The sequence below is a fragment of the Hyaena hyaena genome, unplaced genomic scaffold (genome assembly GCF_003009895.1).
Source record: "Hyaena hyaena isolate Hyena2069 unplaced genomic scaffold, ASM300989v1 scaffold_1537, whole genome shotgun sequence".
Taxonomy (NCBI): Eukaryota; Metazoa; Chordata; class Mammalia; order Carnivora; family Hyaenidae; genus Hyaena; species Hyaena hyaena.
The window spans coordinates 146,900-164,039 of NW_024082156.1; the positions used below are offsets into that span (position 1 = coordinate 146,900).

Genomic DNA, 17,140 nt, shown 5'->3' on the forward strand with positions numbered 1-17,140 from the left:
TTCTATGTATTATAGAAACTATTTTGTGATTTGCTGTTTTTATGTAATAATATGGTCTAGAGAAGTTCCCATATTGTTTTTAATTTGTCACAATTATAAACAATATTGAAATGAATAAAAACTCTCATACATATATTTCTGATTAATAGAGAAATTTATGTAAGATTCTTAAGTACGAAAACTTTTATTACATTTAAATGTACGTATAAATGTACGTATACAATATTCTGAGATACTTTTCCAGGATTAGGTTCAGTTTCTATACTCTCAAGCAATGAATTAAGAAACTATTAATAATACCTGTGACCCTTATAGAAATCAGTCTTTATATTTTCCCCACAGAAAACACCTTTCTTTGCATAGAAAGGCAAGAAATAGCCTCAGTGTTCATTTATTTTTTTTCTCTTTTGCTAATCTTAGGTTTACTCTTCCCCATGAATTTTATTATCAATTTGTCAAGTTTCAGATAACAAACATGTATGACCGGACTGGAATAACATCAAATGCGTAAGTTATTTTGCAAATTATTAGACACTAAAGCTGTCTAATATATATGTAACATATATATAAAGAAACTGCTAGGGGCCCCAGAATACTTACCAAGGAGAGATAACATTGAATTACATGAGGAAACAAATTTGCAAAGCCGACAAAAAATATTTAAACTTGAGGGGTGCCTTGGTGGCTGAGTGGTTAAGAGTCCAACTCTTGATTTCAGCTCAGGTCATGATCTCATGTTTTGTGAGAATCCCACTTGGGATTCTACTCTCTCTCTGTCCCTTCCTACCCTGCCCACCATTCTCTCTCTCAAAATAAACTTTTAAAAAAAAAAAAAACACTTAAATTTGAAAAAGAGAAAATATCAGCATTTTTAAAAAGTCTTCATTTTCTAAATCCCCTATACCCAATCCCAAAACTCTTACCTGCTGCAGACTGAGAAACATAGACTTGTGGACTCTGTTGTTGCTGGGCAATAAGTGAAGGCATGCAGCTTAATTGTGAAAAATGACTTGCAGAAGGTAGGCTGCTTGTCTGTAATTGCTGGGGTTTCACCTTACAAATATTAGGAGGGTCTGATGTGGTTGTAGATTTTGTACTCAAAGAAGAGGTAGTGTATGTACCAGCTCCTATATATGGGAGAGGGGAAAAGATAGCATATTTTCAAGTGCCACTGTCGTTCACTGTAAAATAACTCAAGCACCATCTGGAAACTGGCAAATTCATGTTTATGTTCCCTATGTACTTAAGTAACAATCACCAACTGTAAACAAGACTATAAAATTTGGAGAAATACATATTACAAAAAAATAAAAAGAGAAGTCAATTTCAAAATACAACTCATTAGGGTGTCTAGGTGGCTCAGTCGGTTTAAGTGTCTGACTTCGGCTCGGGTCATGATCTCACGGTTCGTGGGTTCGAGCCCTGCATCGGGCTCTGTGCTGACAGCTACCTCAGAGCCTGGAGCCTGTTTCAGATTCTGTGTCTCCCTCTCTCTCTGACCCTCCCCTGCTTATATGGTCTCTCTCAGAAATAAAGAAAAAACATTAAAAAAAAAAATACAACTCATGAAATAAGGTGGCCAAGAGCCTATAAGGTTGTTATAGTCTAGCCTCAAACTAATAACGTTTAATCATCACAAAGAAAAGGAGGGTCAAGAGCTTTATTCATTTATGGCTAGGCTAAATGTAACAAGACAGAACGATGAAATGCTGCACCTTAGAAATAATTAAGAATGTAAATACACCTCAAGAGATCACAACAGCTCCTAAAAAGTAACGTAAACAAAAGGTTAGAGTTATTCTCCTTTCCAGCAAAATACCTTGAGGTTAATCTTAAGAACTTCATTAATTTATGAATATTTATGAACATCTACTAAGGTCAAGCACAGACATAAGAATATAGAAGAACAGGGGTGCCTGGGTTGGGCCTCAGACTTCAGCTCAGGTCATGATCTCACAGTTCGTGGGTTCGAGCCCCGCGTTGGGCTCTGTGCTGACAGCCAGCTCAGAGCCTGGAGCCTTTTTCAGATTCTGTATCTCCCTCTATCTCTGACCCTCCCCTGTTCATGCTGTCTCTCTCTCTTTCTCAGAAGTAAAAAAATAAAAAAAAAGGAATATAGAAGAACAAAGTGCTGTACATTAATAATCATTAATGTAATGTGAGCCTTTAGAGATCACAATCACTCCTTAAAAGTCGCATATACTTAAGGTTACAGTCAGTCCTCTCTCTCTCTGCTAAATAAGTAGAATTATAAATCTTAAGAACTTGAAGGATCAATTAGTTCTGTAGATCAGTGAGCTTTAATGACTATAATACTGTAGGAATGACAATACTGGTATTTGATCAAAAAGTAAGACGTAATCATTATTATTTTCAGACTTCAAATGATGTTCTAAGAGTGGACAAAGATCAAGGTATCTTTTGTTCTTCCACTGAGTCTCTAGCAGTAGGATAATTAGGCAGGAAGTATAAAAATTTATGTTAGTCGAAGAGAGTGTGGGAGGACCAGACCTGGAGGAAAGGAGTACACTTGACCCTTGAACAACACTGGTTTGAACTGTGTGGGTCCATCCACTAATGCATAGATTTTTTTTTTCCAATTAATTACAGTACAGATTGTAAATGTATTTTACACATGTAACACACAAAATATGTGTTAATCGGCTACTTACGGTATCAGTAAGGCTTCTGGGCAATAGTAGGCTGTTAGTAGTAGTTCATTTGGGTGGGGAGGGGGAGGAGTCAAAAGTTATACGCAGGGAAAAAGTTATACTGGGTTTTTGTGTGTGTGTGTGTGTGTGTGTGTTTTTTAACTGCATGGGGGAGGGGAGGGTCAGTGTCCCTAATCCCTTGGTTGTTCAAGCTGGGTCCAAAGAAAGCCGTACAAACCTTCCCGGTCCCTTTATTTCCTAATCTCCCTACTATATTCCCCCTCCATGTTGCTTTATAGCCCCAACTCCTATCCACCCAAATGACTGGGGACTATGGTAAGCATAATGAAGATATCTTATAAATTCGTGGCAGAGAATGCTTGAAAGGGTCTTAAAAAGGGAAGAGAAATAGAATACTCTTTGATTTGAATCTCTATGCTTGTCTTAATACATACTTTTGATTCCAGATAACATCAAAATAACTGTAGTATGTCCTAAAGACCAATTCTTTTGGTACAGAATGCCAGAATATTGAAAAACAGTAGTGCAATCAACTAAATGAGAACCAAAGAAAGTAAATTCTGTGCTGGTTTATTTTATATCTTTTGGAAAGCAGCTTCTGTTGCTTTAAAAAACATTACAGAATAGTGGGAAAGCTTGAAATGAAATTTCTGTTTTCAATAGAAGAAACATGGTAAAGGGGTGTACTTTCCTTGAGTCAAGCATTTTAGAAATGTAATTACTTAAGAATTGTAAAGCCCTCAAACAAGATATAGGATTACATGCTAGTGAAAAATTTATGAAAGAAAAAACACTTTCTAACCTGAGGTGTTCATGGACTCTCATTCTCCTTAAAATCAAATGAAACAAAAAACAAAAACCACTAGGTATCATCTCGTCAAATAACAAACTGGAGATTTTTTATCCCTAACTCTTCACCACAAAATATATGTCTCACAATAGACTTAGGCCAGCAGTGACTTCAAAGTAGATACAGATCACAAAAATTTGCAGCCTTTGTGACTATTATTTCTGAACTGGACTATTAGCTATATACAGGATAAAAAGCTAAAAATCAAAATGTGAATTTTATAGAAAAATTTAGAGGATCAAGTTAAACATCTTTTCACCAATTACTTACTAATACCTATGCTGGGGAGAGGGAGTGTTGCAGGGAACATGGGAGAGCATGGGGGCAGTTAGAAGGTCCAGCAAGGAAGCTGTCAGTAGCTAGTTGCCAAATTAACTCAAATTGTGAGGGCTGAGATGGGAGGGTATAAGAAGAGCAGGAAGAATTTACAAAGTAGCTAATAATTAGATCTTGTGCAGTCTTACAGATTTTAAAAATAGTTAAGTTTTGGGGATAGTAAATAGGAAAAGATCATAAGAAATTCGAAATGATTAACACATTTCAAGGAAAGGTGTAAAACCTTCTACCTGACAGTGATGTTGTGGGAGTGACTGAAGCGACAGGAATCTGAGGCATTGATGCACTTGAGAATGAACTGTAATTCGCGGTGCTAGGCCCACTGGCACTACTGCTGACTCCACTTGCGATTGGAGGTGCTGTGGAAGTTACTGGAGATCCCTTTTCCCTTACGTTTGGAGAATTCTCCCATGCCTTACGTGCAGACTCCATCTGCAATAAAATGGACATATTTTTAAAGCAAAAAAAAAAAAAAAAAAAGGCTAATGCAGAATACACATACACACGTGTGCATAGATTTAAATTCCAAATATAATCTTCAAAAAAAAAAACCTGAAAAAAAGGAAAAGATTAAGATCCTAAGGCTTTCAAAAAACTTTCACTTTCCCCTTTATATTTGTTCTCTTACTCTATTTGGGAGGCAGTGGGCTGTAATCCTATCTCTAAAGAGAGCTTGTCGGTGAAATAGAAAGTCACAGCTCCTGTATCCTGTTCACAGGTGTCCCCACCTCTCCAGGTGAATAAGGAAACAGAAATATCATGCCCCTTAGGACTGACCTAAGGCTCTGACTCCAGACGGAAATGCACTAAAGGCCCTCCATAAATACCCATTCCTTCTGTATAAGGCTGTTCTCAAATGGCAGATGACAAGCATTTTGTCTGGCTGTTTTATGTTCAGTGTTTTAAAATGCAAAATAACCAGATAGATTTTAGGCTTGTGTTTGGTAGAAATATGTCTTGTTTTACATCCAGACCTCAGCAAGCATTTCAGATACTGATTGCTGCTGTTAGAATTTGTGGTATGGGCATTAAGCTTTAGTCTCCTAGTTTTCTAGTTTCTTAAAATGTAAACAGGTTGCATTTTAATCTATCTAGACCAGTGCTGTTGAATAGATATATAATAAGTGCAAGCCATATGTAGAATCTTAAATTTTCTAATAGCCACATTTTGAAAAACTAAAGAGGTAATACTCAGGTTGATAACATCTTTTATTCAACCAAACGTATCTACAATAAAATTAAAACCTATACATCAACACACAAACTGACATGTTTTAATTTTAAAAAATATTAACATTTCAGATCCAGTGTCTGTTTTAACAACAGCACACACCTCAACTTGGACTAGCCCACTGAAGAGCTTACTAACTACATGTGGCTTGTGGATCCTGAACTGGATGACATAGACTAGACTAGATCCTCAACAGGAAGGGAACAGATACACAGATTGTGACGTTTTTAGATCTACTACTCAAAGTTAAGTAACAATTTTTAATACCAGAGTTAACAAGTTGTAGGTCTTTGAAATATCAACTTAAAAAATTTCTAACTGGGGCGCCTGGGTGGCTCTGTCGGTTAAGCATCCGACTTAGGCTCAGGTCATGATCTCACAATTCGTGGGTTCGAGCCCCGAGTCGGGCTCTGAGCTGACAGCTAGCTCAGAGCCTGCTTCAGATTCTGTGTCTCCCTCTCTCTCTGACCCTCCCCTGTTCATGCTGTCTCTCTCTCTCAGAAATAAATAAAAAACATTTAAAAATTTTCTAATTTTATTTTAATGCAAGAATGAGAAACATTACATGTCTTCCCTGTGTTCCTGTTAAAACACACATTATACATAATTTAACTTCCCTTCTGAAGTGACCTATACCTCCACAATAACACCTAATCATGGCACACTTTCATGTTGGCTTGACTCTTCTCACAATCACCTTACTAGTTTCAAATGTGTTTAATTTTAGGACAAACGGGTCTTAGGAGGCAAAAAAATTAGGATGTTAGTCAAAATGCAATTTGTTTGTACTATCTGAGATTTTATGGCTTAAAGCAGTTTTGTAGAGCACAATGCCTTTTATACTAGTTTAATCGTATTGCGAACACAAACTACAGCTAATAAAACTTACATAATACACAGGCCACACACATTTGGCTTCATTCCATTTCTTCAGCAGCAAGGAAATTTATATTCTTTTCTAACCAGTATAGTTATTTTAATTCTACTAATTTTTCCCCTTGACAAATATACTGTCAATAAAATCCATGTAATAGGACTTTTCCATGCTTTATATATTACTCAAAGAGGGATGTCAGAAGTAAAGAAACTAGAGAAAGTTTTAAGCTAATGAAATTTAATTTAGATTCATTTGAATTCTAAATGTACATTTCTTCTCAGAATGTCAAAAACATTAAGTGAAAAGCAATGTTGAATGCGTTCTGTGAAGAATTAACTGGCCTAAAGAATAATTTATGATGATATATTTGCTTATGTGAAGTTAGACTAGCTTTGAATTGCATACAGTCAAAACTGCACATAAGACATACAAAACACAGACCGCGATAGTCCTTCAAGTGGAAAAACAAAGGCTGAGCAGGGAGTGGCAGTAAGGAGAAAGGACTGGGAAAAGATGGGGGCTGACATAAGACAGAATGGTTGTCTCATTACATTTTAGTCTCAAACTTCTAGAAATGAACACTGGTCAACATGTTTCCCCCTCTCCTGAAAACCATCAAAGATCTGATCTGCTGTCAACCAATGCAGAATTAGGAGGCCCTGCTATAGAGGTTAAAAAATTGCCCAAATTATAGAACTAAACAAATGGGATAAACATATGCACTTTAAAAAATCTTCACATAGGGCGCCTGGGTGGCTCAGTCGGTTAAGAGTCCGACTTTGGCTTAGGTCATGATTTCCCGATTCATGGGTTCGAGCCCAGCATCCGGTTCTGTGCTGACAGCTCAGAGCCTGTTTCAGATTCTGTGTCTCCCTCCCTCTCTTTCTGTCCCGCCACCCCCCCCAACCCCACCCCCCGCCAATTCATGCTCTGTCTGGCTCTGTCTCAAAAATGAAATTAAAAAAATATATATATATATATTTTTTTAATAAATAATCTTCACTTAATTTCACATCTGTTCTTTTGTAAAAAACTAACTGATCTGGAGTTGAGTGAACAACTGATTTTAAATTCTCTCAAATAACTCAACTATAAAAAAGCCATCAGTGACACAGCTCCAAGTTATACACACTATGGGAGTTAAAAAACAAGCCTAAATTTCTTAATATAAAATAACGTATAGGGGCGCCTGGGTGGCTTAGTCGGTTGAGCGTCCGACTTTCGCTTAGGTCATGATCTCACGGTTTGTGGGTTCGAGCCCCGCGTCGGGCTCTGTGCTGACTGCCAGCTCAGAGCCTGGAGCCTGTTTCAGAGTCTGTGACTCCCTCTCTCTCTGACCCTCCCCTGCTCACGCTGTCTCTCTCTCTCCTAGAAATAAATAAAACATTAAAAAAAAAAAATTTTTAAAAAAAATAACGTATACTGTCTATGATCTCTTTTGCCCTCTTATTCAAAATTTTCAAATCACTTGTATAAATCAATCACCTTGTCATAAAATAGTCTTAATTATTACAGTGCATTCATTCAATTCACATGATTTACAGGAAAGAGAAAAATTAGCAGTCTTTCCAATCCTGGTACTTAGGATAAAAAAAAAAAAAGGAACACCAAGCTAGCTGGTTTGTTCTGTACACAACTGCTATATCCAAAACCTATGGTCTCTAAGAGGCACTCAGTACAAACATGTAATTTAAGTGCTCTCCTATATTTTTAACACAAAATTCACAACCATAACAGGCCTCACGTTAAAGCAGCTTTACAATTTTAAGGTATAATTTGACAAAACTATTTCCTCAGCTTAGTACTGTTGCTTACCACACTAAACAAGTAAAAATACCAAAAGAATATTTTTAACTTATGTCCCCTTGCATGCAACACATCAAGGACCTTTAGAGAAGGATGTCGTACATACCTTGAAGGTGAGGCTGAAAGTAGTGGGAGGAGCTGAAGTGAGGCTGGAGCTCTGTTGGATAGTCTCCCTCTTGGGCAGGGGCAGGGTGTTGGGCAGAGGCACCTGAAAAGGGAGGTAACACGTATCATAACCAAAGTTGCTACAAAAGCCCCATTACAGATAACACTAAAGTCCTCTTTAAGGGTGTTTATTTTTCATCAGAGCCAACAGGCATATTTCATTACTCAGAGTTACACTGTGTCTGCAGTAATTGATAATTTTGGACAACTTAGAGAAATACTATCTGCTTTTTTAATGCATATAATTCCAGAAAAAGAATATGTTCCAAATATAAGGTATACACTCGAAGGCAGCTAAAGCTTTTTTTACTTTATTTTGAGGGAGAGGATCCCAAGCAGGCACCACACTGTCAGCACACAGCCTGATGCAGGGCTCTATCCCATGACCAGTAAATCATGGCCTGAGCCGAAATCAAGTGTTGGCTGCTTAACCAACTGAGCCTCCCAGGCGGCCCACCTCATATCTTAATGTGTACACTAATCACCAGGGGATGTTATTAAAATGCAGATTCTGGCCAGCTGGAATGAGTAGGGCCTGAAATCTTGCATTTCAAACAACTTCCCAAGTGATGCTGCTTCATAGACCAATCACTGTGCAGCAAAGTTCTGAGAAATATAATTTCCACTAAAATTTTAAGGGGCCAATGGGTTCTATCAGAAGCATTTAACATGATAATGTAAATATTAAGAAATTAGTCTCCTTCCTGCAGTTTAGCCAACATTCTTATAATTAGATTCAAAACCAAAAGTCAAATCGAGAGGAACTAAGGAATATTGCCACAACCCTGTTATACTGAGCAAACTGGCCCGTTCTAGTTATAAAATGATTATGGCAAATACTGTCAGAAACATGAATATATTAGAAACTTTCTATGCATAACTCTTTTACCCTAGGTCTCTAGATCTTGAAATTTTATTATGTACTCCTGTATGACTGATTTTGATGGTTTACTTACTTATTCAGATAAAATGACTGAGATGCTTGGAGAGCATTTGAAAAGATAATAGTTTTAAGATATTCACCTGTGATACAATGGAGTAATCAGAAATTGAGAATACCATGGACTATTTAATTGAGGTTACTTTATACATTTTTAAAATAGCTGTGCTAGAAATTATTAAAAAACAAACAAAAAACAAAACCACACCACCTGCATTTAAATCTTCAAGGCATTCAATGATTCAAGATTCAAAATGATTGTCATATTAGGTAATACTATCCAATAAACACCAGCTAAAGATTCAAAGGTAAGTAGATTAAGCCTCACTCAATAAGGGGAATAACCCTTTGTGAAGAATAATTTTCTCAAAACACAAAAGCTCAATGCATACAATGAAACTCTCAAACACACCAATGAGTGAAAAAGAACATTTCAAAAGGTCCTAAAATTTTCCCATGTAACACATTTTTTTTTTTTTTAAGTTTATTTAAGAGACCACGTGAGCAGGTGAGGGGCAGGAAGAGAGGAGAGAATCCAAGCAGGCCCTGCACTGTCAGCACAGAGCCCAACGTGGGGTGTGAACCCAGGAACAGTGAGATCATGACCTGAGCCGAAACCAAGAGTTGGATGTTCAGTTGACAGAGCCCCCTAAGAGCCCTTAGGACATGTTTTTTTTTTTTTTTTTTTTTTTTTTTTTACAAATAGTTTATTGTCAAATTAGTTTCTACATAACACTCAGTGCTCATCCCCAAAGTGCCCTCCTCCATGCCCATCCCCCCTCCCCCCCCCTTAGGACATGTTTTTAATACTACATTAGTTAAGTTCAGAATCACCACTATACTTGGCACAAATAAGCAGCACTGTGAAATCACTCCAAACTGATGATCACTTGTAATGCTCCCTGACCTAAAAATATCTTCCTGTTTTCAAACATGCTGTGGATACACAGCTAAAAGTCAAATGTAGACTACTTGCTTGCTTAGACACAGGCTGGGTCTCTCTTCTTCAGTTATCCTGCATGCACCAGTAACTACACTTTAATTAGCTCTGCAGATCCTATGGAAACCATGAAAACACTCATATGGATACTTTCAATGACTTTTACGGTTCTGAGACCTTATTCATATCTCATAAATCATATTTTTAGAGGTGGTTTGGCAGAAAGCATAATATACTTTCTTGAAAAACTGACATCTAAAAAACCTCTATTTTTTAAATGAGAAAAGACAGGGGCGCCTGGGTGGCTTAGTTGGTTAAGCTTCCGACTTTTGCTTAGGTCATGATCTCGCGGTTCGTGGGTTCGAGCCCCGCGTCGGGCTCTGTGCTGACTGCCAGCTCAGAGCCTGGAGCCTGTTTCAGTCTGTGACTCCCTCTCTCTCTGACCCTCCCCTGCTCACGCTGTCTCTCTCTCTCTCCTAGAAATAAATAAAAAACATTAAAAAAAAAAATAAATGAGAAAAGACAAAGTATAATTCAACTTTATTGGGACTTACTGATTCAATATTTGATAATCAACATACTGGTATCAGCACTTTATTTATAGGTATTTATTTATAGGTATTGACAGGGAATCTTTCTGTCCTTTCCAGATTTCCCATTACTTCTTACAGCAAATTAAATAAATTTAAGACTATCTCCAAAAAGGTCAGGGAAAAAGGATTTGGCATATTGAATGAAGTTCTATTACATCTGAAAGCTGGAGAAATTACATTAATCAGCTCCTGAGGAGCTCTCCTATCACAAAGAGAAAATGTGCGACTCCTTTTTCACCCTTTTCCTCAGTCCTACAGCCTACCTACTAAAATTGGACTAAATGCTCCCTAATGCACTTCACCTCTCTAAAATTCTATATACATGATGCTAGAAGGAAGACTAGAAAGCACAACAAAAACATTTGTAAGACATAAGATTTTTATTCTCAGATTGAGTCAAAAGCTCCTTGTGTGAAACCTTTAAATATATCTGGGAAGGAGATTTTTGAAAAGAATGAGTCTTTGCTTATTGTATATTTTAAGAAGAGAGCAGCTGACCAAATTTCCACCATACCTGCCCTCCAGAACAAGGGCCATATGTGTAACTTCTAAAATGCTCTTCCATCGCAGATGGTTACCTAACTTCTCTGGGCTTATAAATTTTCCCTATCTATGAACTAGGCAAAATGATGGACTGTACTGATGTAACATAATCTTACATTATAACAAGGTTGTTCTGGAAAACTACAGCCAAATTTACATAACTTACTGTCACCTAAAAAAATTTTTTTAATGTTTATTTTTTGAGGAGAGAGAGATTGAGAGAGAAAAAGAGAGAGAGAGAGAGAGAGAGAGACCAACCACAGGCAGGTGAGGGACACAGAGAGAGGGAGACACAGAATCTGAAGCAGGCTCCAGGCTCTGAGCTAGCTGTCAGCATAGAGCCCGATGCGGGGCTCGAACCCATGAACCGTGAGATCATGACTTGAGCCGAAGTCGGACACTTAATGGACTGAGCCACCCAGGCACCCCAACTTACTCTCACTTTTTAACAGAGCATTTAAGGGTTTCTGAAGCACAGTACTTACGTATACATTACAGCTCAATCTTCACAACAGGATGTTGCTAAGGTACAGTAATTTTTCAGTTCAAAAGGAAACACAAAGAATCTCTGATAACATTCTAATTTCTCTTTTAATTGAGCTTTCACTGCATTGTAAAAGGTTTCATTTAAGAACGAAAATTACCAAATAAATGACTGAATGAATCTGTAGAATGTGAAAGGGAAGATCAAAAATTCTTAACCAAAACCAGGTTAACAGGATTAGTACTTAGGAAACCAAGCCTAAGATTTGACTATTTTTGCTACTGATTATTACTATTGCTCCAACATACAAATTTACTATGATTTTTCCCAAAGAAGAATTAAATATTGGTCACACGGTATGTATCAGATCACAATAGCCAGGCTCCTAACCAAACCTGAGCATCTGAGGGTGATTACTCACATTATTAACCAAAGTATCCTCCATCTTTGTATTATTAGTAGCCACAGTGTTAGGCAGAGAAGAAGAAGGTGTAGTATAGTCTGTCACAGACTCCTGCGGAGCAGTAATAGAAAAAAAAAAATATATGTTGTAAACTAAATTAGTGACTCACTTTCTAATGACAGCCTATGAGTTGTAAAGTTGTTTTGGAGGAAAGCAAGAGAGGAGAGATCTTAAGACACAAATTACTCAAATCTTAAAAAGCAATATTGTGATAAAACAAATGTAGACTCACCACTGAAGGGGTGACGGTTTAACTACTGCTGGAGTCCTGTACATTTTTTTTTTAATGCATTTCTACATTGTATGTCAATTACATTTCAATTAAAACTTAAAAAAAAATTAAATGCATTGTACAGTAGGAGGTTGTCAACAGTACAAACTATTTATTCCTGTGGATTACAAAAAGAACTGAGTGGTTCTCATACTTAATCTATAGCTTACTTTCAACTATTGTTTTTTATTCTTTTCCAAGTACAACATAGGTAAATAAATGTCAAGATCTTAGCTGTTGCACTTCAGTTTTAAGATAACCTTGTTTATCATCTTAAATCTGTTCTTTGGGGCACCTGGGTGGCTTAGTCGGTTAAGCGTCCGACTTTCGCTTAGGTCATGATCTCGCGGTTCGTGGGTTCGAGCCCCGCGTCGGGCTCTGTGCTGACTGCCAGCTCAGAGCCTGGAGCCTGTTTCAGAGTCTGTGACTCCCTCTCTCTCTGACCCTCCCTGCTCACGCTGTCTCTCTCTCTCTCTCTCCTAGAAATAAATAAAACATTAAAAAAAAAATAAAAAATAAAAAAAAAATCTGTTCTTTAAATATGGTATAGTTGGATCATAAGAGTTTATATTTACATGTACTGAATTGTATAGCAATCAAAAAGAACAAAATATTCAGATAAGGTTTAAGTTTCCACCTACCTTTCTTCTCAATGAGTATATGTACCAGAGTGAACACAAAAGGGCTAATAAAAATTTTGCCATTCCCACAAGCATTAGTCCATAGAAGTCACTCAGTGTATTTTGTCTTAATGAGTATTTTTAAAAATATGCACCTTTCATTCAATGTGGTCCCTAAATGTTAGTCAAGAATTTCCTCTGGTGTTCATGCAATGAAAGTAATCTCTTCTAACCCTGGAAGAAACTGGCTATTCTGGAGTTACTAAAAATTTAATTTGACCTACTTCCTGATTTCTTTTTTTTTTTATTTTTATAGTTTATTTACTTTTTTAGACACAGAGAGATAGAGCATGAGTGGAGGAGGGGCAGAGAGAGGGGGAGACATAGAATCTGAAGCAGGCTCCAGGTTCTTAGCTGACCACAGAGAACCTGATGCGGGGCTCAAACCCACAAACCAGGAGATCATGACCTGAGCCCAAGTCAGACGCTTAACAGACTGAGCCACCCAGGTGACCCTCTACTTCCTGATTTCAAAATCTTACTAGTGGGCAAGGTAAGTCTCCAACTGTAACTCCATTAACAAAATAAAAATATACAGCAATCCTTTCAAAGCCCAATGAAAAGCATTTGAAACTTGTGTACATGTTTTTCACTTAACACTACTCAAATAGTCCAGAATTAAGTGTAAATTTCCAGAGAAAAAAATCATTTACTATAAGGAATTTCTTTAGATCACAAATGCATACCATGAAATAAAATAGTCTCTGCAAAATAACCCATATAATTTATAGAATTATATGCCTCAAGCCAAAAAGAAGAAAAAAGAAGAAGGATCTTACTGATGTTTTCCCCACTCGTTCAGACACGGTTTGCATTAACCGAGCCAGTCCCCACTGCATGCTGCCTACCTTCACATTAGTGCCATATTCTGTGGATGAGACCGAAATCATTGTTCCTATTTCAGTAGACATTTCAGAAACTGCTTTGGTTTCCTTTGTTGTTGTAGTATCTGTATTCCTGACTGGAGCCGGGCTTGGCTTCTCTTGTCCTTCTGGCTCCACCTGTTGGGCATCTTTAACTTTTCTATTTTTTAATGATCTTTCTTTTCCAATAGGACCTGGTTTGTGTTCTTTGTTTTCTACTGGACTCAAATCTGGAAGCTAAAAATTCAATGTTTATGACAAAAAGGCATCATGATCAAAGACATTCACTGAAGACTAAATTCAATTTCAAAACTATTAACCCCCCTCCCTTAAATTTTAGTGGCTTTCATATGAATTTTATTTACCTTCTGGGCTTTGATAGGGCCTGCCCGAGGCTGCTTCTGCCGTTGTTCTTTAGGTTCAGGTATCTTGTCAGTGTTTTTTTCTGAAAGCACGGGTACAATTTCATTTTCGTTCCCATTTGAAGCTGGAGCACCAAACTGTATTGTGTCAATGCCAATTTCAACTCCACTTTCTTGACCATTCTTTGTTCCCTACGAAGAGAATATTTTTTAAAACTTGCTTATTATCAAAGCAAACGGAGTTCACATATGACTGATGTATGTAGTAGCAAATATTTCATACAATAAAATGAGGTTTGAAGCAATCTATGCATTAACTGACACTGATCATATTTTAAGAGACTTTCCTTTAGCCACTACTGATCTGCATTAAAAAACAACTCATAAAATGAAAACCAGGACAAGACTTAAGTTTTTGAAGTTCTGGCTTTAAGAGTTAGGAGTTTGAGTGTGGGCAAATCATAGCCTCGAGTTACTCGCTCATTTCAAACAAATGTAAAAGTAACAGACAAAGACCGCACGAGCAATGAATAAACGGATGGGGCAAATGGATAGAAGAAAGATAGGGACACAAGTGTCACATGCTTAAGAAGTTTTCTTTAAAGGAAAATGAAATAATGTTCATGAAAATACCCTGTGTTTGGTAACAGAGTGCACACAACTTAGGAATCCAATCAAACTGCTAACTTATGTGGCATCTTGGGGCAGGGCCCTTAATCAGACAGATAGCAGGAATCTAGCTTGCAGAATTTGCATTATAGTAAATGGAGAAAATGAACAACTTGAAAGGGATATGCAAAATCAATATATAGTTAAGCCACTTCAGGTTGGTGGATAAAAAAGGCACTGAGGAAGTCATGCCAAAACTCAATCTTAAAGACCAAATCAGTGGGAAGTGTTTCTAGCAGAGAAAACACCTGGTGTAAAGGTTAAAATTAAAAAAAAAAAAAAAAAAGGCTAGTGGAGGCTAGAACATAGCAGTTGTTAGCAGCAGTGGTAGAAGGCTAGACAAAAGCCAGAGAATGTTTTTAAGTAACAATTAAGTAACTGATTAATCTTTTCTAGAAGAACAAACAAAACTTGGGATATGGTTCAATTCCAGGCCTTGGTCTTATAATCAACTCATGTCCTATCAGTTTAGGCATCCCTGACCTTAGTGTATCAACTGCTGTGTAAGGTTACTGTTAACATTTATCAGTATAGCAGTATCAACAGTATGAACAGACATGCCATTCAGATTTTAATTTTTATCTGGGTGTGGGTGTGGGGAGGAGAATCTTAAGCAGGCTCCAAGGTCAGTGAGGAGCCTGATGCAGGGCTTGATCCCACGACCCTTGGATTATGACCTGAGCCAAAATCAAGAGTCGGATGCTTAACTGACTGAGCCACACAAGTGACCTCAAATTTACTTTTAATATCTGAAAATTCTCTTTCAAATACCGACAAATATAACTGATGTAACTTAGAATAAAAATCTCTATTTGCTTTAGTCACTGCTGAAATTCTATAGTCCAGTGTAAATGTACACTTAATATTAGAAAAGCAAAATAGTACAGAAATTAATCACTGAAAGTTATTGATTTTATGTACAGAAATAATTAAGAACTTATAAATAGTTTAATTAAATGGAAAAACAGATTGACAGTAAATAGCACTATTACAAAATGTTAGTTTTAGGAAGAGTATCATATCCTTTAAAACAAAAAATAGTCATAATAAAACAAAACATATCATATTACCAAGCTTTAGGGGTCTATTTAGTCTCTCATAGCACTGAACCAAACAATCATTAAGAACCCTATTTCAGGGTGCCTGGGTGGCTCAAACTGATGTTAGGCTACGTACTGACAGTGCAGAGCCTGCTTGGGATATTCATTCTCTCTCTCTCTCTCTCACTCTCAACTCTCTCAAAATAAATAAACAAATAAATATTTAAAGGAAAAAAAAAGAACTGTATTTCACTAGAGTCATTCAAGAAGTCCCTTAATTAGTTCCTTAATAGGAACACCTTCTGGGGCGCCTGGATATCTTAGCTGGTTAAGCGTCCCAACTTCAGCTCAGGTCAGGATCTCACACTCTGGATTCGAGCCCCACATCAGGTTCCATGCTAACAGTTCAGAGCCTGGAGACTGTTTCGGATCCTTTGTCTCCCTCTCTCTACCCTTACCCCACTTGCGCTCTCTCTCAAAAATAAAGATTAAAAAAAAGTTTTTAAAAAGAAACATTTTCTATGCCTGAAATGAAATTAAAAGTGAAATACAACTTTTCTAGCTCAAAAGTTTACCATGAGGCAAAATTCCAAAATCATGTGCAATGAACATCCACCAAAAAATTACATTCTATCCAGGAAACAAAGAACATAAAAGGGATAAAGAAAGATGTATGTGGAGAAAAAAATGAGATACCACCAAAATATCTTCCTCTACCACTTGTCTAAAGGCAGATGTGAGCAGTATTTTAAGTATGCTTTCCACTACAGTACTGCAAACTCATAGAAGGTCTACAAGAAAAATCTTGCAACTAAGAGTGCTGAAAAATCATTCTGATACTTTAATGTCACTTTAAAAACTGTCAGCAGTTTAATAAACTCATTAAATCCAGTGCACCTATCCAAAACACAACACACTTTCTACTCCATCCTTCATTATCAGTATGAAATAGCTTGAACTTTCTATATAAAAAAATGCTACAATGAACCCTACTGCCAACTGCCAATACCAACAGGAAGAAGAAAAATGTTTAAACTGAGGATCTGAAATACTGAATGCAGTGACTCCAAATTATTCTTAAGAGTTCTCTGCAGAAGTTTTAAAACAGAAGAGGAGGTCTACTCCAGACCTAAGTCAAAAAGCTTAAGTGAGGGTAGGGGCAGCAGGAAGAAGTCTTGAAAAAAATTCTTTTTAATTATACCCTTATCACACTTCTCTGCTCCCCCCCTTTACTAAAAACTTTTTTCGTAATGCTTATTTTATTCTTGAGATCAGGCGCGTTCAGGGTGGTATGGCCATAGACATGTTTATTTTATTTTTGAGAGCGAAAGACAGAGCATAAGTGGGGGAGGGAC

General features: G+C 37.1%; 1 protein-coding gene across 4 annotated transcripts in view; it reads right to left on the reverse strand.

Annotated features, from left to right (window-relative positions):
• Nucleotides 1-17,140, reverse strand: part of PRRC2C (proline rich coiled-coil 2C) — a 95,741-nt gene that overhangs the window by 12,450 nt on the left and 66,151 nt on the right. For all 4 annotated transcript variants that reach the window (XM_039224033.1, XM_039224031.1, XM_039224032.1 and 1 more), the window contains exons 21-26: nucleotides 14,080-14,268; nucleotides 13,700-13,951; nucleotides 11,859-11,951; nucleotides 7,879-7,980; nucleotides 4,089-4,290; nucleotides 924-1,127 (exon numbers count right to left, since the gene is read on the reverse strand). In XM_039224033.1, the coding sequence (XP_039079964.1) occupies nucleotides 924-1,127; nucleotides 4,089-4,290; nucleotides 7,879-7,980; nucleotides 11,859-11,951; nucleotides 13,700-13,951; nucleotides 14,080-14,268 (1,042 nt within the window). The remainder of the gene's footprint in view (nucleotides 1-923; nucleotides 1,128-4,088; nucleotides 4,291-7,878; nucleotides 7,981-11,858; nucleotides 11,952-13,699; nucleotides 13,952-14,079; nucleotides 14,269-17,140) is intronic.